Below are 27,716 nucleotides of genomic sequence, written 5' to 3'. Positions count from 1 at the left end.
AAGATTTGGATGAAAATTGAGTTTAAAAATCTCAAGCAAAGTAAATCTAGACCACAGCACACACATCTACATTCTGTTACTTTGTCATGAATTTTCAAAATCAAGTTTGGCAAATATATAGATCAAAGTCAACAAAAACATTCTGTAGACTGTACACTTCAGTTTCCAATGTTAAAAGCTGCAGATGTGCTTTCATGAACATAATGACATATGTCTGATCTAAAACCTGAGCAGTACAAGTCAATCTGTAGATGCAGATCTTTGATCACTAGAGGAAACACTTCAGTACTCAAACATGTAATTCCACCCTCTAGTTATCTACTCTCTTAATATTGCATTTGAAATGCTCTGTACCCATCCTGCTTAAAGTGGTACTGACTTGTAGAATCTCTGTGAGGAGAGAAACTTCCTAACTTTAATATATATAAATGTTTGCATTGTACCCTTTTCCTCCTACTAAAGTTCCAGTCCCAGTATCCTCCCTGGTGGACAATAATGGTTTCATAGCCACAACCAACAAGATAGGTACCATGGGGGAATTCCCTGGTGGTCCAGTGGTTAGGACTCAGAGCTTTCACGGCTGTGGCTGGGGTTTAAGCTCTGGTTGGGGAACTAAGATCCTGCAAGCCAAGCAGGCCTGGCCAAAAAAAAAGATAAGTACCATGGGCCTCTGCTCTCTAGGCAATGTGACACTCTCTGCCCAGTGGGAAGGAAATTCTCTCTGCAGCTATGGCAACAGCTGCCACCAGGAAGTCAGGGCTCTCTGCTCTCTTCCAGAGATGGCAATAATGAACATTTTTAAGTTGGGCACTCTTTAACTTGGGGCCCTTTTTTGTGCCTTTTTCTGAAAACTTAGAGCCAATATAGACTTTTCACTACTGACTCTAAACAGAAATGCATTCATTCTATTTTCAGAACAGCTGTACCTGACACCAACTTGTATATGGTTCGCAATAATGTCGGAGATGAGAGATGCTTTCTTCAAGTTGGGTCCTTGGTTCTTCCACATATTTAGACTGATCCTCAGGAACGGAGTAGAGTGAAAGCTGCAAAAATTGAAAAACAAAACAGAAAAAAATGAAGAAGCATATACAGCAATGAAATAACAATCAACTGTCAAATTTATAAGCATCATATTTCTAGTAATTCATGAACTACAGTGACTAAGGATTATGTGCACCCTGAACCTTGCTTTAGACCATCTTTCTACCATACTTACTTTCTTAATAAGGCCTAGGCCAAGACAGCAGGGCTCTTATGAGGTGTCATAGCCTCCTCCGACCCTACTCATAGCAGACAAAGCAGCCCTCTTCACCCATTTTATATACTGGTATTTGTTATTTCACCTTAGATTTAGTTTGAAAAAAAGGATTCTATTACTCTAAAGGGTGGGTGGGAGGTGGGATAGGAAAAAAAAGCCTGAGAGTAACTGAAGAGTCAGTCTAGACTTAGTTCTAGTCTAACCTAGCCTAGTCATCTTCTAATGATCAGTCTAATGCTAACGAAAGCAGGAGAGCAGGTTTGTCCCCCAGGCAGAGAAGAAATGTTTCAGAGCCACCATGGGCTGCCTTCTTCACCCTCAAAGATGCCATTGTCCCAAGGCCTGAGAAGAAGAGAGTAAAGGGCAAAAAAAATAAGTTATTCAGCTTTATGTAAACACCATTCAAGTAACCCTGATCATGACTGAAGGTAGATATTTATGATACTTTACACAGAGTATTTTAGTTTCAAAAGAAACGAAATAGCCAAAATAATCAGTGGGAAGCAGAGACAAAAAGGAATGTAAACAATGGAGAGATGATTTCTCATTTTATATATTCAGTATTTATTAAGCATCTACTTACAAGCCTCTAATCCAGCCAAGAAGCAGGATGAGCCCTGGTCTTTAATTGCTTAGGCGAAGGAAAAATGTGAATGTTTTCTTGGCTTAATAAGCAGTCTAGAAGCAGGAAGATCACTTAGAAGTGACTTGTGCTTACAATCTACTGGGATAGAGCAGTTTCCCCAATAAAAATGTAAGAAATAGTCCTTAATTATGCCCTTAGCTAAGTACCATTAATTAAAGTTGAAAAAGCCATAGTGAGCAGCATTCCACATATAAAAACAAACTATAAGGAAATATATTTCCTCCTTTTAAACATCTTCCAAATTGTTATAGCTTCCTGATAGTCAATTTGTATCCTCCCCATAGTAACTCTATCAGATATTCAAAATATATCACAGCATATTACCTCATTAACCTTCACAGTATCTTTGTGAGGTGAGTCCTTTTTTGATGATGCATAGACCTTGAAGGTGAGCAGGCTCAGGCTGGCCGGCCCCACGAACCTCTGAATTACCTGAAACACAGAAGCAATTTAAGCCTTCTCCCAATTCTCCAAACTGAAGGTGTGTAACTTGGGCACACTTGCAACCTCAGCCACTTCTGCTCCAAAAGGCTTATTGTGCATTATGGGAAATAAATGCATTCTTGAAGTTTTATGGAAGTCAGAACCTAAAAAACATGTTCTCATGCACTCAAAATTCCAAGTCATCTTTATCTTCATTTCCAAAAGACAGTAGTAGTTCCTGAGTTTTCTACTTAGCCTTTTAAGTAAAATAAATGACACACCACACACACACACACACACGCGCGCACACACCACTAACAGGGGAAGGAGTTTTTAATGATCTTACCAATTGATTCATTGAACAGAGTGAAGATTCTTTCTTTAATTCTAAGAATGAAATGTTCAGCAGCTCTCGCTTTCTATTCCTACCCAGAGCTGCTCTCCCCCAATCTCTGTTCCCAAACTCATACTCTTTCTGTGTCCTGCTCTCCCTGACCGGGTCACTCATGCCCACGGCTTCAACACAAAGCCAGTGACTCCCAGACATGCAATTCTAGGCCAGAGTTTTCTTCTGAGCTCCCAACTCACTTATCCTATTACTTCTGGACATTTCCACCTGGATGGGACACAAGCTCCCACCACCAAACACACCCAAAACCAGCTCATCAGGATCTTGATTGTGCCTCCAAGTCTCTATGAGGCCTGATAGGTGAATGTGTGCTGTAGAATCAAGAAAAGTTTTAAAAAATAATACATTTAAAAAATTAATACACAGCACTTGACCATCTTGAATCTTTCCACCAGAAATGCCCCCTCTTCAGCTACTTTTTCTCTCAGGAATGGTGCCACCCTCCAACTAGACAACCCAATCAGAAGTTCTAAGGTCATCTCCACCACCCCCCATCCTATTGGTTATTAAGTCCTGTTAATTCTGCCTGTTAAAAGAACTTAATTTACTCTCTCCTCTTTTCTTCTCCCCTTGGGCCCTTGTTTCTTTCCTGGATTGTTTCAACAGCTTAATTCTAACTGTTCACCTGGCCCTCTGATGACTCAAACCACCGCACTGCAAAAGAATGATCTTTCTAAACTGCAAACCTGAGTACTACCCGTATTTGAGATCCTTTGGTATTTATTACCTAGGACTTTTATGTGAGTCTAAGAGGCCCATTTACGATCTGACCCCAACCACCTTCTTCATCAGTCACTCTGCCTTTCCCCATAAAACTTGGACTCTTGCATTCTTCCCATGCTGTTTTCCAGCTTTATGGGTTCATTCATGCTGGTTCCTCCGCCTAGAATGTTCTACACTTGCTTTGCTTTCTGTACAATTGCCCAAGAGCATGGAAGTTGATTGCTTTTCTTGTCTTATTTATCCATTTATTTATGACTATGAAGTTCTCCCTCCCAAACTAGAAGCCCTTTCAGGATGGGGCTGTCTCTCACCCTGTATTCCTCATGCCTACAACAGTGCTTAACACATAGAAAATGCTCAAGAATAGTTTCTGCCTGCATGAAGGGACAGAAGACAGGCAAAAAGTAAATGAGTGGTTGACCTGTTCTAACTACTCAGGCGTGATTTAGCATCATGGAAATCCTATTCCTGAGATTTGCAATGCCTGTAATGTGAAAGACTAGGCTACTCAGAAATACTCACAAAGCATATAGTGCTAGTTAAAACCTCAAAGGTCTGTTGAAATTTATGCCTGGAGTCACACACACACACACAAAAGGAAATTCCCATATCTCAGAAGCAAACAAAGAGCTGGAAGCTATTTTTTAAAAAAGAAATGGTTATTACTTAAACTGGTTTAAAAATAATGACTATACCCCAAAGCATTAAGTAGAATACTTGAAAGGTATTAATTTCCAGGCAATACTGCCACTAATTTCTTTTGCTTTCAGGATAAAGGTTAGTGAGCCACTCTGACAGTATGCCCCTCCCCACTCCCCAGGAGATGGCCTATCAGGCTGTTGGTATCTGGAGGTGCCAACTCAGCGCTCTCTGCCCTCTGGGTCTGTTCAGACTACTGACAACACTGCTGATACTGGGGACTTTCCACTGAGCCAGCTGACTGGCCCCACCCCAACTTTGTTCAATTCCCCTTCTTACCAGCAACAGTTGGTGCCTCATCCCTTTCCCACTTCCCCATCCAAGCATTCTGGGTTCATGCTGACCCCTATTTCCTCCTCATTTGATACAATGCCTTGTGTTGACCTTTTAAATTCTTGACTCCTGCTTTCAATCATTAATCCTCCCTACTTTTCACATATTTCATCTCAAATTTCAGTAGAAGGCTTTCTACTGTTTTTTCATTCAGATTTCTACTTTTATGTTCTTAATGATTAATCTCACTCACTTTCATCTTTTATTTTCAATCTCAACTCATTTACTTTTTAAATTTAACATTTTGCTGGAATTTATATGCATTTTTCCAGTTCTACTGAGAAGTAACTGGCACACATTGCTGCCTAAGTTTGTGTACCGCATGGTTAATTTGCATATATTGTGAAACAATTACAAGTTCAGCTAATGTCCATCTTCTCATAAATGACAAAAAGAAAAAGAAAAAAATTTTCTCCTTTTGATGAGAACTCTTAGGATTAAGACTCTTAACAACTCTCTATATTGTACATCACTGTAATCTATAGTCACTATGTTGTACCTTACATGCCTAGTACTTATTTATCTTATAGCCAAAGGTTTGTACCTTTTGACCACCTTCCTTCGATTCCCCCTCCTCCCATCCTCCACCTATCATAACCAGAATTCTGATCTCTTCTATGAGCTAGGGTTTTTTATTTGTTTTTAGATTCCATTTATAAGTGAGATCACATAATATTTGTCTCTCCGTCTTATTTCACTTAGGATAATGCCTTTAAGGTCCATCCGTGTTGTCACAAATGGTAGGATTTCATTTTTATGGCTGAACAAAATTCCATTTTATATATATGTATGTGTGTGTGTGCACAATATACGTACATTCCTTTATTTACTCATCTATCAATAGACACTTAGATTGTTTCCTTGTCTTGGCTATTATAAATAACGCTATGAACATGGGGGTGCAGATACCTTTTTGAGTTTGTGTTTTTGTGTCCCTTGGATATAGTCCTAGAAGTGGAATTGCTGGAGCACATGATAGTTCTGTTGCTAGTCCTTTTTGAAGAATCTCTACACTGTTTTCCATAGTAGCCGTATCAATTTACAGCCCCACCAACAGTGCACAAGGGTTCCCTTTTTTCCACATCTATGCCAGTATTCATCTCTTGTCTTTTTCATGACGGCCATTTTAATAGAAGTGAGGTGATATCTCACTGTGGTTTTAATTTGCATTTTCCTAATGACTTGTGATGCCGAACATCCTTTTAAGTATCTTCTGGCCTTTTGCATATCATATTTGGAGAAATGTCTCTTCAGGTCCTTTGCCCATTTTTTAACTTGGTTATTTGGTTTCTTGCTACTGAGTTGTATGTGTTCTTTCTATATATTAGGTATCAACCCTTTATCAGATGCATGGTATGCAAACATTTTTTTCCATTCCATAGGTTGTCTCTTCACTTTGTTGATGGTTTTTTTTGCTGCGCAGAGGTTTTTCAGTTTGATGTAGTCTCACTTGTTTATTTTTTATTCTGCTGCTTGTACTTTAGGTGTCATTAACTTTTTTTAAATTTACTAATTTATTTTGGCTGTGCTGGGTCTTCATTGCTTTGTGTGGGGTTTCTCTAGCTGCAGCGAAGCAGGAGCTTCTCATTGCAGTGGCTTCTCTTGTCGTGGAGCACAAGCACTAAAGCACACAGGCTCGGAAGTTGCAGTTCCAGGGCTCTAGGGCACAGGCTCAGGAGTTGTGGCACACAGGCTTAGCTGCTCTGCAGTATGTGGGATTCTCCCAGACGAGGAATTGAACCCGAGTCTCCTGCATTGGCAGGCAGATTCTTATCTGCTGTGCCTAGGAGTCATTAATCTCTACTTTTCCCCACTCCTGCCCATTTTTCTAGTTTTAATATTATGCTAAGCCTACCCTTTTATTGCCCAAGTTGTTTTCTTTATCTCCCTCTTCTCCTGTCAGCCTCTCCTGACCTAAGCCTACCTTCCCTCCCATTCCACAGCAGGAACTGTGGCCCCAAGGGTGGTAGCACTTAAGAAAGCTCTCTCCTGCAGTTGCCCTTTCAGTTTACTGCAGGCTCTCAACAAATTACAACAACAAAAAACCTCATCCCCAGAGACCTGGGCCATCCAGAAATTAACACTCCCCAGGGCCACAATTCTCTCTGCAGAGGTTTACTTCGGGGTTGCTCAGTCTCAGCAATGTTGACATTTTGAGTTGGATCATTCTCTGTTGGGAGGCTGTCCTGTGCACTGTAGGGGGCACAGCGGCATCCTGGCCTGTACTCACTAGATACCAGTGCAACCCCTCCCAGCCATAAGTCAAAAATGTGTCCAGACGCTCACAAAAGTCTCCTCGGAGGCCTCCTCCTGCCTTGAGAAGTGCCAATTTACTTGATTAAATATTATTTCCTGATATTTCTCACCATTTAGATTTTAAGGAAATCTTTATGCTTTAAAATCTGTGGCCTTAGTCCTAATATGCAGTGATAGAAATTAGCAGAGTCAATAACTGTCACCTGAGAAACCTGTGTGCAGGTCAAGAAGCAACAGTTAGAACTAGACATGGAACAACAGACTGACTCAAATTTGAGAAAGGAGTATGACAAGGCTTTACACTGTCACCCTGTTTACTTAACTTCTATGCAGAGTATATCATGTGAAATTCCAGGCTAGATGAATCCCAGGCTAGAATCAAGATTGCTGGAAGAAATATCAACAACCTCAGATATGTAGATGATAACACTCTAATGGCAGAAAGTGAAGAGGAACTAAAGAGCCTCTTGATGAGGGTAAAAGAGAAGAGTGAAAGAGCTGGCTTAAAACCCAACATCCAAAAAACTAAGATCATGGCATCCAGTCCCATCACTTCATGGCAAATAGAAGGGAAAAAGTAGAGACATTGACAGATTTTATTTTCCTGGGCTCCAAAATCACTGTGGACGGTGACAGCAGCCATAAAATTAAAAGACACTTGCTCCTTGGAAGAAAAGCTGTGACAAACCTAGACAGCATATTAAAATATAGAGACATCACTTTGCCGACAAAGGTCCCTATAGTCAAAGCTATGGTTTTTCCAGTTGTCATGTACATATGTGAGAGTTGGACCACAGAGAAGGCTGAGCGCCAAAAAATTGATGCTTTTGAACTGTGGTTCTGGAGAAGACTCTTGAGAGTCCCTTGGACTGCAAGGAAATGAAACCACTCAATCCTAAAGAAAATCAACCCTGAATATTCACTGGAAGGACTGATGTTGAAGCTGAAGTTCCAATACTTTGGCCACGTGATGTGAAGAGCTGACTCTTTGGAAAACACCCTGATGCTGGGGAAGATTGAGGGCAGGAGGAGGAGGAGACAGTGGATGAGATGGTTGGATGGCATCATCAATTCAATGGAATGAGTTTGAGCAAACTCCGGGAGATAGTGGAGGACAGAGGAGCTTGGCATCCCACAGTCCATGGAGTCACAAAGAGTCAGACACGACTTAGGAACTGAACAACAACAACAATGCTTGGGAGGTGAAGTGTGTGTGGGGTAGACTTGTGGAGAAGGGGCACAACGGGACTTCCTGCAGTGACAGAAATGATCAATATCTTGACTGGGTGAGAGTTACAGAAGGTGTATACATTTGTCAAAGCTCACATTACAATCCGTATATCTTACAATCTGTGCATCTCAATGTGTATAAATTGTATGTAAAAAAAAATTCATACACACCTAAATCATGTCAGGTTTATGCCAAAATATGGGTGGAGACTGCAGGTCAAGGGTCATTCTCAGCAATGAGTCAGCCACACACCTGGTGGTATTGACCTGTGCAGTGGAAACTCACAGGAAGAGCCTGGGTAAAGAATCCACAGGCAGAGAAGTCTGATGCTGATTCACTACCCAGCATCTTGGGTGGTTTATTTTCTTTTCTGGTATCAAAGAGGGCTCCTCTTGGTGAGAGACTACTCTATCCGGCTTGACCGGATGTTATCAAAATGGAGATTCTCAATGGTGGACTATCACAATTTGTCAGAGCTCATATTAACTGCTTGGGTTAAGCCACTCAATATCAGGATTTACAAAGGAAAGTCTGTTAAAATGGGCAGAAATCACCCCAGGAAAAGTGTGAGGGCAATAAAAGGAGCAAAGAAGAATCTTCTTTAATCTTTTATCTCCCCAATGAAGAAAAAGAATACGAATCTGGAAGTCTGATGTCCTCAAGAAAGATTTAACCAACTGGGTCATAATCACTAAAGTGCTGGCTTTGTGACCTTTTCTTCATGGGCACTCCTGTTATGCTGCCCTGTGAGACATGAACACAAAGGTGTTCTCTCTCCATGAGGGATCCTGACCCATCATGGTACAACCAGACTAAAAATACCTCCTGGGAAGTGAGATCACTGGTGGACCTCTTCTGGTGAGGGGCTAGGATCTCTAGACTATGTGTACCCATGGCCTGAGCACTCACTGTCCCAAGTGACAGTCTTTGAGAATCTTTCCTTGTTTGCCAGGCTCACTCTCCGCCCAGGGTAGATGGCTTGGCTCAGAAAATGGGTACATATGCACCTTCTAAGAGCTGATTACAGTCAGCAAAAACAAGACCGGAAAACTCAGCAGTGGCCACAGGACTGGAAAAGGTCAGTTTTCATTCCAATCCCAAAGAAAGGCAATCCCAAAGAATGCTCAAACTACCGCACAATTGCACTCATCTCACATGCTAGCAAAGCAACGCTCAAAATTCTCGAAGCCAGGCTTCAGCAATACGTGAACCATGAACTTCCAGATGTTCAAGCTGGTTTTAGAAAAGGCAGAGGAACCATAGATCAAATTGCCAACATCCGCTGGATCATCGAAAAAGCAAGAGAGTTCCAGAAAAACATTTATTTCTGCTTTATTGACTATGCCAAAGCCTTTGACTGTGTGGATCACAACAAACTGTGGAAAATTCTGAAAGAGATGGGAATACCAGACCACCTGACCTGTCTCTTGAGAAACCTGTATGCAGGTCAGGAAGCAACAGCGAGAACTGGACATGGAACAACAGATGGGTTCCAAATCAGGAAAGGAGTACGTCAAGGCTGTATATTGTCACCCTGCTTATTTAACTTCTATGCAGAGTACATCATGAGAAATGCTGGGCTGGAGGAAGCACAAGCTGGAATCAAGATTGCTGGGAGAGATATCAGTAACCGCAGATATGCAGATGACACCATGCTTATGGCAGAAAGTGAAGAACTAAAGAGCCTCTTGATGAAAGTGAAAGAGGAGAGTGAAAAAGTTGGCTTAAAACTCAACATTCAGAAAACTAAGATCATGGCATCTGCTCCCATCACTTCATGGCAAATCGATGGGGAAACAGTGGAAACAGTGGCTGATTTTATTTTCTTGGGCTCCAAAATCACTGCAGATGGTGACTGCAGCCATGAAATTAAAAGACGCTTACTCCTTGGAAGGAAAGTTATGACCAACCTAGAGAGCATATTAAAAAGCAGAGACATTACTTTGCCAACAAACGTCCGTCCAGTCAAGGCTATGGTTTTTCCAGTGGTCATGTATGGATGTGAGAGATGGACTATAAAGAAAGCTGAGTGCCGAAGAATTGATGCTTTTGAACTGTGGTGTTGGAGAAGACTCTTGAGAGTCCTTTGGACTGCAAGGAAATCCAACCAGTCCATCCTAAAGGAAATCAGTCCTGGGTGTTCATTGGAAGGACTGATGTTGAAGCTGAAACTCCAATACTTTGGCCACCTGATGCGAAGAGCTGACTCATTAGAGAAGACCCTGATGCTGGGAAAGATTGAGGGCAGGAGGAGAAGGGGACGACAGAGGATGAGATGGTTGGATGGCATCACCGACTCGATGGACATGAGTTTGGGTGGACTCCGGGAGCTGGTGATGGATAGGGAGGCCTGGCATGCTGCGGTTCATGGGGTCGCAAAGAGTCAGACACGACTGAGTGACTGCACTGAACTGAAGAGCCGATTAAACATTCTCTACCTTGAAATAGAAGAGTCTGGTTTGATAGTTCAAAGTCAAGTCCACTCTGTATCTTCAATGAGTGCTAAGCTACAGCCACAGGACTAACTAGATCCAAAGGCTGCACTGCTTTAGGTCCAGCCTATCCTCTGTATTGTGCCCTTCAGTCACTAGACACTCCTCCTGGAACTCAGCTAGTTGAAGGTCTCAAATTAAGGAAACCAATGTATTGGCTTCCTTGAGATTTTAAAGGTAGCTGTAAGAGACCCATAGTCATAGGGGAAACAGGTCAGCTGGTGACCCTGAGTTTGCAAATTTCAGAGGGAGTGTCATGGAGTTCTCTGGCTCATGTGGTTAAACCCTCTTTCTTTCTGTCTGACTATATTCCCTAAGAATACATCTTATATGCTGTGCTTATCAAGGTATATTCTCCATCTTAGACATGTGGACTCTCTTTGTCTCTCAACTTTTGTTTTACATAGTCCACAGAGCACTTGATTGTCAATGCAAATTGAGCACCAGGATTGGCAGTTGGTTGGATGGGGCCCTAACAGGAAATATTGTAAAAGAGCAGGCCACCACTGTTTAAAAGGCTTCCACTTCTTCCTCTCTCCACTGGAGCTCATCAAGGACTGACAAGAACAAAAACAAATCAGGCTAGGGAAGTCGTGTTATATAAGATGTAACAATTGGAAGAGGTCAATTAGAATTTCATTTTAAAATAAATATTTTTTACCTATCTATTCCACATCAGTTACCATGGGTTTCCCAGGTAGCACTAGTGGTAAGGAAACCACCTGCTAGTGCAGGAGACATAAGAGACACAGGTTGTATCCCTGGGTCAAGAAGATCTCCTGGGGGAGGGCACAGCAACCTACTCCAGTATTCTTGCCTGTAGAATCGCATGGACAGAAGAGCCTGGCAGGCTATGGTCCATAGAGTCGCAAAGAGTCAGACAACTGAAGCAAACACACGCATGCACACCATGATACGACACTTAAGCAAACATGGTCCCTGAGAGTTTAGAGGAAGCTTATGAGTTAACTCAAAGAAACGCAAGTTACAACTTAAAAAAAAAAATTTTTTTAAGACTCAGGCATAAGACTGAGTTTAGCCTTCAGCACTAGCAGCAAGGGCAGATTGCTGTACACAGTTAACTAAGATATTAATCAGGTGAGTTCACACTCAGATCACAGTGGATACCCAGAGGCTAAACTGTCCTTGTTTTGCAAATAAAAGTGTACTGTCCAGAACTCTAGCTCCAGGACAACTTTCTGATTGTGTCCCATGAAAACTGCTATGTTGTTGCTGTTCAGTCACTAAGTTGTATCCGGCTCCTTGTGACCCCATGGACTGCAGCACCCCAGGCTTCCCTGTCCTTCACTATCTCCCAGAATTTGTTCAGATTCATGTCCACTGAGTGGGTGATGTTATCTAACCATCTCATCCTCTGCTGCTCCCTTCTCCTTTTGCCATCAATCTTTCCCAGCATCGGGGTCTTTTCTAACGAGTCGGCTCTTCGCACCAGGTGGCCAAAGTATTGGAGCTTCAGGTTCAGCAACAGTCCTTCCAATGAATATTCAGGGTGGATTTTCTTTAATACTGACTGGTTTCATCTCCTCGCAGTACAAGGGATTCTCAAGAGTCTTCTCCCGTACCACAGTTCGAAAGCATCAATTCTTTGGCACTCAGCCTTCTTTATGATCCAACTCTCACATCTGTACATGACTATTGGAAAAACCATAGCTTTGACTAAACAGACTGCTTTAGGGACACATAAAAATCTCAAGCTGAATCAGTCATCCTCAGAATTATTCAAGGATGCTCAGGAACAGTGGGGCTCAAAACCCTGACAATTTGCTTTATCAATTTTATGGAAAACATAGCATATAGTCTCTCTCATTATTAAGAAGAGTAATACTTTTATTCTCCCACAATTACAGATCTATTATTTTACTAGAATTTCCACTAAAAATATATGCCAATTTCCTAACACAACACTGTAAATCAACTATAGGTCAATAAAATAAATTTAAATATCTATACATATATATAAATTTAAAATATATATACACATATATGAGTGTGTATTTCTGTATGTATACATACACACACCAGTTTCCTTTTCAATAAAATGTGCTGTGTACCAGGACTGTGTAACATAAAAGGTTTCAGAATCACCTGGGAATTTTTTTTAGACTCACAGATTCCAATGCCTTCCCCCAGAGTGTCTGACTCAGTAAACCTAAGAGAGTCCCAAGAATCTATTCCCACGGTCAGTCAAGTTTAGAAAACCACTATTCCAAAAGTAGATGTTTGAGGAACAATTATTCAACTTAAGTTTGTAAAAACACTGAATCGTACTTACTTTCAAAAACACTTGAAAGGATGAAATGAAAATTGTCCCAAACATAAAAAGAAACAGTGACTGGCCAACCACTAGAGAAGTTATGGGATTTATTTACATTCAAGAAAATCTTTCCCATCTTAAACACAACACAATACCCTCTACCCCTAGTCCTCTAACTACTGTCCACTGGTTAGAAGACAGAACAGTGGATATCCTTAGTGAGCTGGGGAGTAACTTAGAAGGGCCCTGAAGGTTTCTCGAGTACAAGATATACCAGTACAGTTTGTTCGCAAAAATTTCTTGTGATCTGTGCACTTTCCTGTATGTATATGTCAACACAAAGTTAGAAAGACAGATTCCGCCTCCTTTCTCTATTTTATTCCCTCCTCCCCTCACTACTCAAGATATCTAAAAGTGGCCTTTCCCAGGCCACTGATGACCTCCCAGTAACTAAACTGCAAAGGATACCTGGCATCTCAGTTGTGCCCTGAAACTGGTGACCCCTCCACCAAACTCTCTCTTCCTTTAGTTTCTAGCTCTAGCTCCATTCTCTAAGCTTTGTAGGGCACTCCACCGATCTCTATATGAGCCTTCTCTTTGTCTGCCCATCTCTTCAAGGTTGATGAGTCAGAGTAGTACTTAATCCTCTTCTTCTCACTCCAGCACAACCTCATTAAATCTAAGTCTTCAACTCCCATTCTATGCTACTGATACCCAAATCAGTAGGCCAATTCTGAGGCCTGGTCACTCCCTAAGCCTCAGCTTGGTTGTCTAACTCCCCATGGACATCCCCATCAGGTTTTTCAATTGCTACCTCATAATGAGTTCTCTTTTTCCAAAAAGCTCTTTTTCTCTGAGTTTCCCTACGTCCTTTAATAGCCTTACCAAGGCACACACAAGACAACATCAAAGCAATTCTTTAATGCAACAGTGAAAACAGACTTCAAAGACAATAAGATGCGGTCACTGCTCCCACAATCTAATAGTTTGGAAAACAAATAATTACGCCACTTGTGATAAGTGCATTACCAGACAAAGGACAGGAGTAACACAGAAAAAGGAATAAGGTACCAAAACTGGAAATCTGGGGAACAACCATAGAGAGAAAGCAGAATCAACAATCAGAAAGTTTCTGCCTGCCTTCCTGTCTTCCTTCCTTTTTTTTAAAGCAAAGTCACCCAACCGATTGATGTTAAGACTCAGTGTCACTAGGAGCAGTCTCTGTAAAGAGTAACAAAAGAAACAAAGGTTTGGATCATAAGGATGATTTCTCACACCACACTACAATCTTTTCAGTTATACTCATAATTAGCTACAATCTATGGGCTTCCCATGTGGCTCAGTGGTAAAGAATCGGCCTGCCAAGCAGGAGATCTGGGTTGGACCCCTGGGTCAGGAAGATCCCTTGGAGAAGGAAATGGCCACCCAGTCCAGTGCTCTTGCCTGGGAAATCCCATAGACAGAGGAATCTGGTGGGCTACAATCCACGGGGTCATAAAAAGTCAGACACAACTGATTGTCTAAACAACAGCTACAATCTCTAGATGGAACAAATACAAGCAACCATAAACCATGACTTTTACATATCAGCATTCTCAATCCAGAAGCTCTCTTTTAATCTCAAGATCAGATGGGTTTCAACGATAATCTACTCAAAATAAATAACCTGGTATCAAAACTGTATAAATAAATCTAATGCTTTAATTACTGCCCATTTTAGCTATTATATAACTAGCTGTCACATAACCTGTACACTAAAATGTGCAGCTATTTCCAAAGTTATTGGATAACATCACTTTTGTATCTATCACTGTGGGTGGAAAATAAATGGCATTTGGAAACATTTTAAAAGTAAATGCCATTTAAAATTAGATATTCCTATATTTATAGGAAATGAGGCACAATTATGTATTTTCTCCCTAAATGTTACACTACTTCTTTGATCTTCAATCAACTTTTCCTGCAAAAATTTCCATCTGAAAGCATTTTTCACTTAAAAACAAAATGCTTTTAATTTGATTCTTTCCAGTTGTTTAAAAGGGAAAGATCTGATAGGGATTTTTTTTTTACGTCTATGAAAACTGACAATACTTTTGAGGTTATTCATGTTCTAAAAGAAGAACATAAAACAAAAAATAGATTATGTAAAAGAATTTAGGGTAAAACAAAATGATGAAAACAATAAACAATTTTGCCCAAATCAGGCTGCACTGCTGTCCTTTGTAATGTGCCATAAACTGAATAAAAAAATAAAGAGAAACTAAATGAGTCTGCATTCTCCAAACATCAAAAGAATATGCCTCCCCCCATAATAAGCATTCAGTACAGTACCTACATTTGATACAGCAATCCCTCCTAATCTGGAGGGTCACACACCAAACCGGTAACAGAGGCTTTCTCTGAGAAGAGGATTAGAGGGACACAGATGATGGAAAACAGATAATTATCATAACTGTATTGTTTGACTTTTTACAAGGAAAAGTTATTTTAGCATGATTTACACAATTTTTCAAATAGGTATTTTCTCACCTCATACCCCTCAGGATGGCTACTATGAAAAAAAAACAGAAAATAAAAATGCTGGAGAAGATAAGAGAGAAACTGGAGCCCTTGTGCATTCATTATTGGTGGGATTATAAAATGGTACAATCACTAAGGAAAACAACATGGAAACTCTTCAAAAAATTAAAAGCAGAATTACTGTATGATCCATCAATTCCCCTCCTGGATATAAATGGAAAAGAATTGAAAGCAGGGCCTCAAGGATGTATTTGCACACCCAAGTTCATAGCAGCATTATTTACAACAAATAAAAGGTGAAAAGTCACCCAACTGTCCGTGGACAGATAAATGGCTAAGCAAATGCCATATATACATACAATGGAATATTAGAACCTTAAGTGAAATAAGTCAGTCACAAAGACAAATACTGTATGATTTAATCTATATGAAGCATCTAAAGTAGTCAAATTCATAGAAACAGAAAGCAAAATGGTGGTTACCAGTGGCTGTAGGGAAGAAAATGTGGAGTTGTTGTTGAATGGGTACAGAGCTTTGGTTTGGTAACATGAAAATCTTGTCCACAACAATGTGAATATATGTAATACACTTGAACAATACACTTAAAAGTGGTTAAGATGGTAAATTTTATGTTATATGAGTTTTATCACCAGAATTAAAAAGTATGGAACTTAAGAAAAGTAATTAAGTGGTAAACACCAAAAAAAGCAACCAGAAAAAAATACAGTATACCTTTTCCTCCTCAAAAATAAGTTTTTTTCTCTCCAAAGTAGTAACCTTGATAGATCATATCAGAACTTACGGTAACTATTTATATAACAAATTAATAAAGGAAATTTACTTTCATTATGTGATCATACAGCTTTCATTTCTAAATGCCTTCACATCAAATCTTAAGACTATAAGAAAACGTCTCAATATATCTTAAATAAAAGCAGATTAGAAAATGAAATAAATTAGATTTTTTAAAAAGGGGTGGGGGATTTGTGAGGTTTTTGAAAATATCAAACTAAGGATGTCTATATAAGTATGCCCAGAAATGAGTCTGAAAAAGATATGACAGTGGTTATATACAGGTGGTGGGATTAAGGATGATTCTTTAGAATTAAATGAATATCCTGAAGTTTTTGCAATGAATATTAATTTTATAACATGAAAGAAACAAAAATGGCTGGATCCTGAGGATATTCTAAACAATCTGCCAGAAAATGTGATGGTAATTCCAAATGAAAAAGGATAAAATGTTTTGATCAGATGACATTTCTGGAATAAATATACTGATCAGTGATGGCATGTTTGGAAGAAATGTATTGACAAGGTAATTAAATCTGTCCTCTTAATAATGACTATTTTGACAGGCCCTCATTTGCACGTAGAAATCTGGGAGCCCTTACACTTCAACAAGACAAACCACAATCATTTCGATCTGTTTCACAGTGAAAGGACTATAAAGTCAGTATTTTAAGAGTTCAGACTTTAACCAACGAAAAGAAAAACTGTCTTCCAACTATGACAAACATAGAACTATCTTATGAGAAACTCTGAATTCTGTTAATTCTGTGCTGGGGTAACTGATATTTCCTAGTTCCTCCTCATCCACTATAAACACACTGTGATCTAAAGAGATAAGGGAAGAAAAAAACCAAGGCTGTTTTCAAGATTAACATTTTTTTTGCCAGAAAACCACCTTCTATTTTATCATTGGAGGGCAGAATTCACCACAAAATTAGGTCAGCAAAGCAAAGCAAATATGTTTCATCTGCAATTGTTTGATCTTTTAAAATAGTTACAGAATTTTGTTGAATTCACACACAAAAAAATAAATAAACTTGTCTGATAAACAGGAAGGAAACCTCAGAGCCAAAGAGTGAGATAATTGTTCATTCGAGCAGGTTTTGAGTCATCTGGTTGGGCTGTACTGGTTTCACAGCCTTGGAACAAAGATGACATATAATTTATCATGTAGCAAATTTATTCTGAACTTCCTCATTCAGACAGAAATTTAACAGTGCTTACCTAAACCCGAATGGCATCCCAAGATCCATTCAATCTTTTCTAAGTTAAGGAAATATAGGCAGCAAAAAAAAAAAAACCACATAAGGGAATATTGACTTCAAGACTTGCCTTTCAAATGCTTCTACATTTTCTAACAACTAAAAGGATTTCCATTTTCTAAGAGGAAGAGGTATTCTGTCAAAGTAAAGTCTATCTACACCCAGGTTTTGTTTCCTAACAGACCACTGTGTGCACAGAGAATGTTGAACTCACTGACAACTGCCCTAACCTCATCTCAGTTATTCACAGGCTTTTTATTCTTCAAAGAAAAGGAAACTGCAAAATTCTTTTGTAAAAAAAAAATTCATGTGCAAGGCTCAAATCAGCTGATGACCGTCTAGATTCATAACGAAAATCTCTGTGAAAATAAGGAACAAAAACAGGAAAAGTCAATATTTGGACTAAACACAGCAACTTTTAACAGTGCTCCTGAACCATGTGACTCTACCAACAGACTCAGTGTCAATATTTGCCAAGTGAGGTAAGCCATTAGCAAACGATTTAGGAAACTCGTTGGAGTCCTCCTATCACTTGGTGTTCACCTGCTCACTCACCAGTTTAACCCATGTCATCAAATGACACATGAAGCAGCACCTTTAATGGGAAAGGAGATTCATTTCAGCAAGCACAAGAAAAGCAAGCTGTTATTTCACAAGACTGACATCTACAGAGTGGGGGAAAAAAGAAAAACGAACCTTTATTGTTTTCATATATCCTATTTTAAAAGACTGTTCAAAGGAATGAATAGGAACATCTGCAAAAAAGAAACCACTGTGTCCGTGCCCCAACTAAAGCAGTGAACACGTACTTGTAAACCTGTCTCTAGCTCCCACAGAGGCCTCCTCATCCTCACCCAACCAAACAAAGACGTCCTTAAGTTGGAGCCAGCGAGGGCTTGGAACAAAACAAACCGCTTGCTTCAAAGAGTGAGAAAGAAGTAAGAAGACAGAGGGTGGCTGTATTTAAAGTGCCTTTAGAAGAATATTCATTCAAAATACAACTTACTGTGTATAATGCTATTATCATGAAAACACAGTTTAATATTCAAAGTTATAGGCTGTCAGCATAATGAAAACTAGACAACCCTTGCTCTAAATTCGTCCTTCTACAAGTTTTAGTGTACAATGCAGCAAGTTTTGAAATCCACATTAAGAAATTGGCAGTTCAAGGTTTCTAATAAAACTGGCATGAGGCCATGCAGCAAAAGTGAAAAACAAGTAGTTTCCAAATTCTAAAATATATCTCGAGACCGAGTTTTTTTTCTCCCTGAAAATATCCATATGAAGTTTCATGTTGTATGCACTAACTATAAATTTCCACTTTAACATTACTGGGGAAAATCAACTGATACAAACTCTTCTAATTCCTTCATTGAAAAAAAATCTTTTGGTACTTTCCTGTCATATTATAAGTTAATTCTCAAGTTTTTGAAATAGGTATGTATCACTGCTACAGAGATTTCTTGTGCATCTAACTACTTGCAGTAATTTTAAATGTACTGTACAAACAAGTATCAAAGTTCATTTCTCAGGCTGTAAGAAGTCACAGCTAGCCTAGAAAGGACATGGGTGTGGAGTATATATACATGTAATTAAAACATTAAACCTTTAAATCATAAAAAGTCAGTAAATATGCATAGGTCTCATGGGGCAATAAATTTGTCATAAATGTCAAGTGCATTATCTACTGTTTCCCATTTTGTCTCTGCTCCCCGTTCTTTTAGGGTATAATTCATCTACTTCCTCCTTCTCTTCTTCCAGTGTTAGCTGCACATGAGAAGCTATTTGCATTTTCAAAGTCATTGGGAAGAGTGGTACAGTGTCCTGAGCAGAATTCAGTTCCAAATGAGAAGTGAATTTACTCAAGTTTGAGCTACTTTTTATAGTCCTAGGTCGACAGTGCTAACCTGAAACTCTAGATCATTTTGGTGGACAGGTATGATGCAAAAGGCATCAAAAGTACCTTACATTCGTTTAGTATTTGGCAGTTTACCGTTCTTCCTACGTATGTTACTGCATCTAAACCTTCCCACAATCCCGTGCCATATGGGGGGCCTGTTACTGTCCGCACAGCACCCTGATAAGGGGACTTGGGGAGATAAAGAAACCTCACTAAAGTCGCACAGCCAGAAACCAGAAACACAACCAGAACCTGAGCCTGTGCTTTCTGACTGCAGCCTGCGGTACATAGCAGGTTTTCCTTCTCCTTTGTGATCCGCCCACCCAACATCTTTGAAGGGTAAGAAAGGAAGAATATTCAGTTAGTTCTGCATGTAAATACGTTTTTATGTGAGCAAAATGTATTCACTGAGGATTTTCTTTTTCCGTTTATCAGTGTAATTCTCCCCTCAGTTTATACTAGTAACATACTATTCATGGTAAGAAAACTGATTTCAGAAAGACAGGCAATAAAGGCATTACATCAAGACCGAACAGTCACAAAGCATATGCGAGGTAATAACACCTTAGAGCCAAGGATACGGTCACCTCAGGCCCCTCTGAGCAGTGAGCTCTGAGTACAGGTCACATCTCCGTCCTACAGGAAGGAAGTGACATAGACCAGCTCTCACTAGGCTATCTTCTGGCCCTTGAGGCATTTGATGATTCCTTTACCTTCAGCCCACATCTCTTCTCAGGAAAACTCCACCCTCCTGGGTTCCATGTTAACTGATTACTTCCATGTTAACCTCTAATGTCCACAGAAACTTCTACAAGTCCAACCTGTTCAAAAGCAAGTTACCATCTCTTTCAAGCCAAACTCAGCCTTCTTCCACTTTCCCATCTCACTCAATAGTTCTAATAGCCACTCAATTTTCCAAGCCAAAAGCCTGGGCAGCATCCTGAAATTCTCCTTCTCCCAACTCTGCCACATCCAATCAAATACCAAGTTTTGACATTAAAAAATAATTTTGCAAAGTCCCAAGACTGTACACCACCATAACACTATCATAGCAGCCTCCTATACAAGACCCCAACTAAAAGATATTAAGAGCTCATGTCTACAGAGCACTCACTTTGTACCAAACGCTGTGCTAAACTCTGGGTCTGAGTTAATTTAAATCCACACAACAATTTAAGGTTGGTACTAGTCTTTTGCAGGGGGTGGAGGGGGGGCGAGGGTGCTGCACCAACTGGCATGTGGAATCTTAGTTACCTGACCAGGGACTGAACTTGAGCCCCCTGCATTGGAAGCACGGAGTCTTAACCACTGGACTACCAGGGAAGTCCCAGGTTGCAACTAGTCCTATCCTTCTTTTACAGATGAGGACAAAGCTACAGAAAACTTTAGTATCTCACCCCAGGTAACACGGTGAAGCCCAAGGTTTTATCCTGGCACTGAACTCTCACTTGTGTCCTTGCATGAGCTTTTTCTCTGCTTGAGAAGGCTCTTTCAACCTTGTCTGCCCTGTTTAAAAGACCAGGACTCGAGCATGTTCTCCTCTACCAAGTCTCCTGATGCCCCCTGCTGGTGCTTGTTCCTCTAAGTCAGTACTTCTCAAGTTTGGCTACACGCCCTACAAAATAGACGCCTAGAGCTCAACCCCAGAGATTCTGATGGCATTGGTCCAGTGCAGTCTGGGCACAGGGACTTATAAAAAACTAACCAGTGAGGGCTTCCCTGGTTGTCCAGTGGTTAAGAATCCACTTGCCAATGCAGGGGACACAGATCTGATCCCTGATCTGGGAAGATCCCACATGCTTGGGGCAACTAAGCCCATGAGTCACAAATACCAAAGCCTGCACTACCGAAGCCTGTGCTCCCTAAGAAGCCTTGGATCTCCGCAACTGGAGAAAGCCCTTGCGCAGCAACAAAGACCCAAGGCAGCCAAAAATAAAAATAGATAAAATTTTTATAAAACTACCCGGGTGAGTCTAACATGCAGTCAAGCTTGAGAACTACTGCTCTACATTTCCCTGACTCTTACATCAGAGCACTTGTCCCAGTGCATCCAAATGAACTATCCCTATCTGTGCCACTGATCACATCATGAGCTCCTAAAACCTAGGTTTCACAGTCACCTGAGGGGCTTTTTCAAAACTAGAGGTTCCTAGACCTCACTTAAAAACTCAATCAGATCCATGAGCAGCAACTTGGAGACTGTCTCACAAATAATTCTGCTATGTGGCCAAATTTGGGGATTCTCTCCCAGGTTAAAAAAAAAAATGGGTTGTTTCATTTACACCTGGCAAGGTAGAGTGCTCAACTCATAGATGAACTAACTATGATAGACATATGTGCAATGAATGAAATCTAGTAACATGAATCTGGAGACTGGGTGTATGAAGTCAATATTCAAGCTTCTGGCAGCAGCACCTGGAAAATCTGCTTCCTGCAATAGAATGTAAATACTGGGAAAAAGTGAAAATCTGCTTCCTGCAATAGAATGTAAATACTGGGAAAAAGTGAAAGTCACTTAAGTCGTGTCTGATTCTTTGCAAGCCCATGGACTGTAGTCCGCCAGGCCCCTCTGTCCATGGGATTTCCCAGGCAAAAATACTGGAGTGGGTTGCCATTTTCTTCTCCAGGGGATCTTCCTGACCCAGGGATCCAACCTGCGTCTCTGGCATTGAAGGCGGATTCTTTACCATCTGAGCTACAGGGGAAGCCAAAGCAGTAAATACTGGGCAGCTTTTCAAAGGTGTTTTGTAATCCACCAGCGCCCCCTACTGACTTGAAGATGGATAGCTAAGCCAAAATAGTGGTTAAGAGTTTCAATATTTTAATTGTATATGCATATAACATATGGCATCACCGACAGGAAGGACAGGAGTTTGAGCAAGCTCCGGGAGGTGGTGGACAGGGAAGCCTAGCATGCTGCAGTCCATGAGGTCGCAAAGAGTCAGACACGACTGAGCGACTCAACTGAACTGATACACATAACCAGCCACACAAACTTTACTTTTTCCATCAACACCTGTATCATCAACTCTTCTGTCCTCCAGTCCTAGCTGACACAAGCTGATACACCTGATCAGTCCCTACCATTTGCTCATCCCCACTCCCAGGCTGCAATCATGAAAGAGGGCTAGTAGCAGTTCTCAGCAGAGCCCTCAAAGCCTCTAACTTATCTTTCTTGCTCTTTGGTCAATGCCTCTTCCAAATCTCACCATGCTCATAAAATCACTCACCTGGAAAACACACACGCAAAAAAACCATTCACTTCACAATTTGCCTCAGTTCTTGCTATTCAAATTGTGAAAGGAGACAAGCAGCATCTAAATCACCCAGGAGCCTGTCAAAAAAAAAAATGGAGACTCTGAGGCCCCCACCCAGACCTCCTGGATCAGAATCTGCATTTTAACAAGAGTCGCATGCACATTAAAGTTTGAGGAGCCCTGGTCCTCACCTACTAGATTTGACACCTCCATTTTAAAAAATATTTGTTTATTTATATATTTATTCGTCTGCATGAGGTCTTAGTTGCAGCACTCAGGATCTTCTTCTTGGGCCACAGACTCTCTAGTTGCAGTGTGCGGGATTCATTCCTCTGAGGCATGTGGGATCTTAGTTCTCCAACCAGGGATTGAACCCACATCCTCTGCATTGCAAGGCATATTCTTAACCATTGGACCACCAGGGAAGTCCCAACACTGACATTTATGACAAATTATTTTCTAAGTAACTCCTGCTATTGGGTTGGCCAAAAAGTTCATTCAGGGTTTTCCCATACCAGATTGCAGAAAAACTCAAACTTGTTGGCCAACCCAGTGTCTTAAAGTAAAATTCATCACCTACACATATGTGTTCTGCGTATTAAAGTCGCTTCAGTATGTCCAACTCTTTACAACCCTATGGACTGTAGTCCATCAGGCTCCTCTGTCCATGGGATTCTCCAGGCAAGAATACTGGAGTAGGTTGCCATTTCCTCCTTCAGGAAATCTTCCCGACCCAGGGATCGAACCCACGTTGCATTGACAGGCGAGTTCTTTACCACTAGTGCCACCTGGGAAGCCCTATATATATAAGTCCAAAAAAAGAGACCAATATATTGATTTTATGGTAACACAATGGAAAACGAAAAGGAAAGATTTATAAGCATTATATTTCAGCATATGAATGTTCAACACAACTAAAAGATGTGAAGAACAGGGACTTCCCTGGCAGTCCAGTGGTTAGGACTCCATGCTTCCACTGCAGGGGGCACAGGTTCAACCTGTTTGGGGAACTAAGATCCCGCATGTCACATGGCATGCCCCCCAAAATTTTTTTAATAAAAAAGATGTGAAGAACCAACCAAGTTTCTAAAACATATCCAAGGCAGGTGATACCATCTAGTTGAGAAGCAGTGGTCTATCATCACTGCCATCCTTCTTTCCCTTCCATCTTACAAGTGGAAGGGACTATCTCTCCTCCTTTTCAAAGCTGAGGGATTCTCTTTTGCAACAAAGTTTCTTCTCTACATTCTTCCCAAGGCCATGGGGCGTGTGTGTTTGTGTGCATGCACACTCAGCCGTGTCCAACTCTCTATGACATCATAGACTGTAGCCCGCCAGGTTTCTCTGTCTATGGAATTTTCCCGAGGCCATAAACACTGCCAAATCTTGAATACTGCAACAACCACAGAACAACTCTAAAATCTTGACCAAACACGTCCCTCTAAGTACTATATTCTTCCTACTTCCCTTGACAGTCAATCTTCTAAATCGCATTAACTCATCTTTCAGTCACCAACCCATATTAATCTAGTTTTCACTTCCACCAGTAAACCTACATGTATAAAGATCATGAGTCTTCCAACCAAACTGACCAAATCAGTGAACACTTCTCCAAACCCATCTAACTCATCTTTCTGTAACAGACATTGCTGTTGCACATCCAGTTTCCAGTGTCCCATTGTGTACATGGATTCATTTCTCTCCCAGGTGACTAAGGTAGAGTGACCCATCCTGAGCTGATTCTGTTTTGTCTAAGCCCATCAGGTCATGCCATTCCCCCGGCACTGGCTATTGGGTAAGGTGCAGACACCTGACATAAGCTGACCTATCAGATTGAAGGAAGAGTGTAATCCAAGTCTGAAGTTTTGTCCTCTGTTGCTCTAGTGGATGAGAAAGTGTGTGTTACTAGTAGTCATCTTGCAAACTTAAGGGGAACCAATCTTACTGCGGAAAGCCAAGAAAAGAGATGGGAACCTTGAAGGCACTGTTGACCCACTGGAATCCACCCTTCCTCTGGATTTTATGACATAATTTTCCTTACTGTTTATGCCATTGGGTTTTCCCAAATTGAAAGCATCTACGCCTTGGAAAGAAAGTTATGACCAACCTAAACAGCATATTAAAAAGCAGAGACATTACTTTGCCAACAAAGGTCCGTCCAGTCAAGGCTATGGTTTTTCAAGTGGTCATGTATGGATGTGAGAGATGGACTATAAAGAAGGCTGAGTGCTGAAGAATTGATGCTTTCGAACTATGGTGTTGGAGAAGACTCCTGAGAGTCCCTTGGAATGCAAGGAGATCCAACCAGTCCATCCTAAAGGAAATTAGTCCTGGGTGTTCATTGGAAGGACTGATGTTGAAGCTGAAACTCCAATACTTTGGCCACCTGATGCGAAGAGCTGACCCATTTGAAAAGACCCTGATGTTGGGAAAGATTGAGGGCAGGAGAAGGGGATGACAGAGGATGAGATGGTTGGATGGCATCACCAACTCAAGGACATGGGTATGGGTGGACTCCGGGAGTTGGTGATAGACAGAGAGGCCTGGCGTGCTGCAGTTCACGGGGTCGCAGAGTCAGACACGACTGAGTGACTGAACTGAACTAACATCCCTGAACTTCCCTCTCTTCATTTTCTAAATATCACTCTTATGCCCCTACTTATCAAAAGTTGCTTTTCAAAAATTTCTGGCCTCCCCTCTTCCTCCTCCTCACATTTTGGTATCCACCAAGGTTTGCTGTGAGCTTTTCTACTAAAAAAAAAAAATTTCAACAATTTCAGCTCCCTTTATCTTTTCCTTGATACAGCAGAACTAAGTTGGTGGCACCTTCCCAATGGAGTACCACTGCTGCTGTTCCCCAACTCAATCAGTTGAGGAACTCCGGTCTCTCAAAACTTGCCTTGTCTGAAGTCCCCAGGGCTTCCTTGCTCTTTTGCGCCATAGACCTCTTTGGCAGTCTGATGAGCCCTTTGGACCCCTTCTCCAAAAAATGCTTCTAATTGCATAAAATGCCAATTACAGTGCAGTATAATTGTTTTTAAGACCAAAAATCTGATACAGTAATGTGTTTCTTTATTAGCTCATTAAATAAGATATAACAGTGAGTCTTATAACTACTATAATTTTGATGTAATGATGAATATAAATGATATTTGGAGATCTGCAACAACTATAATATGATATGACAATGTTTGTGACATGCACTGGTCCTACTGACTTCGACTGGTGACAGATACTGCTAATACTACTGTAGCTTGTTGCTGTAGTAGCTTATTAAATGAATTGCTCCCAATGAACCATATGTCCTCACATCTATGCTCTGTGTAGTCCCCCACCATACTGACTCTGGGCTTGGCCACGTAACTTGTCTTGACATCAGCAAATGTGATGCAAGCAGGTGTTCATGCCTCAGGACAAGCCTTCCTGGAAACCAGTAACCATGTGAGGAAGCCCAAGATAGCCATACTGATGGGCCCCAGGCCCACAGATACGGGAGAAAGGCCACCTTGTAGTCTAGCCACCAGCTGAATTTAGAACTGCCCAGCCAACCTAAGGGTGGTGAGAAATTAAAAAATCATTGTGGTTTTAAGGTCATTATCCAAAAATGGATAACTGAAACAGTTACCTACATTCATAACTGAAGGAAATGCTAAACTTCACCAGAAGATTAGTGAAAAAGATTATACTTTCCCTCAAAGTTCAGGGACCCCCGAATTCTACTCACAGACCCTCTGAGGGAACGAGATCCACAGGTTGAGACCCCCTAGTAAGACAGATTCTACTCTTTTTACTACCACAGTACATTAATAATATAAACTGATCATAGCATATCCTTAGTTGTTGCACCCCTAAAACTGAGCCAAACTCCTAGCACATAAGTGTTTCAACACAAATTTATGAAATAAATGCAAGATGCTTTTGTATTCTGTTGTCCTAACTAAACTGTGAGCTGCCTGTAAACAAAATAAAAGCAAATACTTAGATGTCACTCCTATGTGCCAGGGCCTCTTCCAAGTGCTTCAAACCTAATGTATTTATTCCTTATAACAACCCTACAAGGTAGAAGCTAGTTCCCCAATTTCACCAATAAGAAATCAGGCACAGAAAGGCCAAGTGACTTGCCCAAGGTCACACAGCTGGAAAGTGGCAACGCCACAAGTGGAAGGCCAAATCCATGGTCTGGTTTTATTCTGTCCTAATGCCCCCAAAGCCATAAACCATTTAAATAAGTAGTACAATTCTGACATTTCATTAGCACTATTTTATGAGTGCACTGCTTCAAGACTCGATTTTGTAGACTCCTTCCTAATAGCCTGTGATTTGTTTTTCATAATATACAAATACCATTTACTCTTTTTAAAGGAGAACAATGTCTTCATATTAAAATGCAGATTTTCAAGACAGTCTTCACTGTAAAAGTCAACTTCTTTCAAAGGACACGAGTTCATAAAATGGAAAGGAGGAGGTCAATTTGTTCATACTATATAACGTTTGCTGGGAGGGGGAGAGAAGTTCCAGTTGCTCCTTCTCATCCAGCCCTTCCCAGGCCAGCCTCTCCGACTTCTGCAGCAGCTTCTCCAAAGGTGACCCTCCCCCATTCATACAGCAGGTTCTGAAACCTGACCTTGCCAGGCAACCGAAGCCGAACCCCGCAGTGCCCTGATGTGGCCTAACTTTTCTAACGAACCCAAGAGGCGACCAGCCGGAGGGTGGATACTTTGAGGGATACTTTAAATTTTTAAGTGTTTTATTCACGAGAGCACAAACCAAAAGGCCCCACCCAGCCACCCCGGGTCTCACGCCTCCGCCCGGCAGCCGCTCGCTCCACGCGGACCTCTGAATGAACAGTGAGGCCGGACGGAGCCGGCCCGGAGGCGGGAAAAACCTCGGGACGAGCCGGGCCTGGTCCCCGGAGAGGCCCACGAGAGCGCGGGGAGGGCTCCGGGCGGCCGGGAGGGGGCGGTGACAGCTGTGACCCGGCTCCACTCTCTCACCTTGAACATGTCGCTGGCAGCGGCAGCTCCGGCGGGGTCACCCCAGCCTTGGCCCCGCCCACTACAGAGAGAGGCGGCTACGGCGGCCGGCTAGGGCCCGATTCTTCCGACCGCAAATGGGCCGCGGTGCGGGTGACGGCCGTACAGCCAATTCCGTGCGGCCAAGGCTTAGCTCGGAAGCCGGGATCCGAAATCCGCGTAGTTGAACTGCAGCGCGTGGCGCCTCAGGCGGCGAGCGAACGC

General features: G+C 41.3%; 1 protein-coding gene across 1 annotated transcript in view; it reads right to left on the bottom strand.

Annotated features, from left to right (window-relative positions):
• Positions 1 to 27,705, bottom strand: part of APOO (apolipoprotein O) — a 55,471-nt gene extending 27,766 nt beyond the window's left edge. Inside the window, exons 1-3 of the mRNA XM_043896146.1 lie at positions 27,474 to 27,705; positions 2,232 to 2,339; positions 927 to 1,046 (exon numbers count right to left, since the gene is read on the bottom strand). Coding sequence (XP_043752081.1) covers positions 927 to 1,046; positions 2,232 to 2,339; positions 27,474 to 27,482 — 237 coding nt within the window. The 5' untranslated portion in view covers positions 27,483 to 27,705. The remainder of the gene's footprint in view (positions 1 to 926; positions 1,047 to 2,231; positions 2,340 to 27,473) is intronic.
• Positions 27,706 to 27,716: the final 11 nt, after the last annotated feature.

Source organism: Cervus elaphus, chromosome X, assembly GCF_910594005.1.
Source record: "Cervus elaphus chromosome X, mCerEla1.1, whole genome shotgun sequence".
In the NCBI taxonomy this organism is placed as follows: domain Eukaryota; kingdom Metazoa; phylum Chordata; class Mammalia; order Artiodactyla; family Cervidae; genus Cervus; species Cervus elaphus.
The sequence above is the reverse complement of the archived record's forward strand: the minus strand, read 5'-3'. Positions and strand labels throughout refer to the sequence as shown.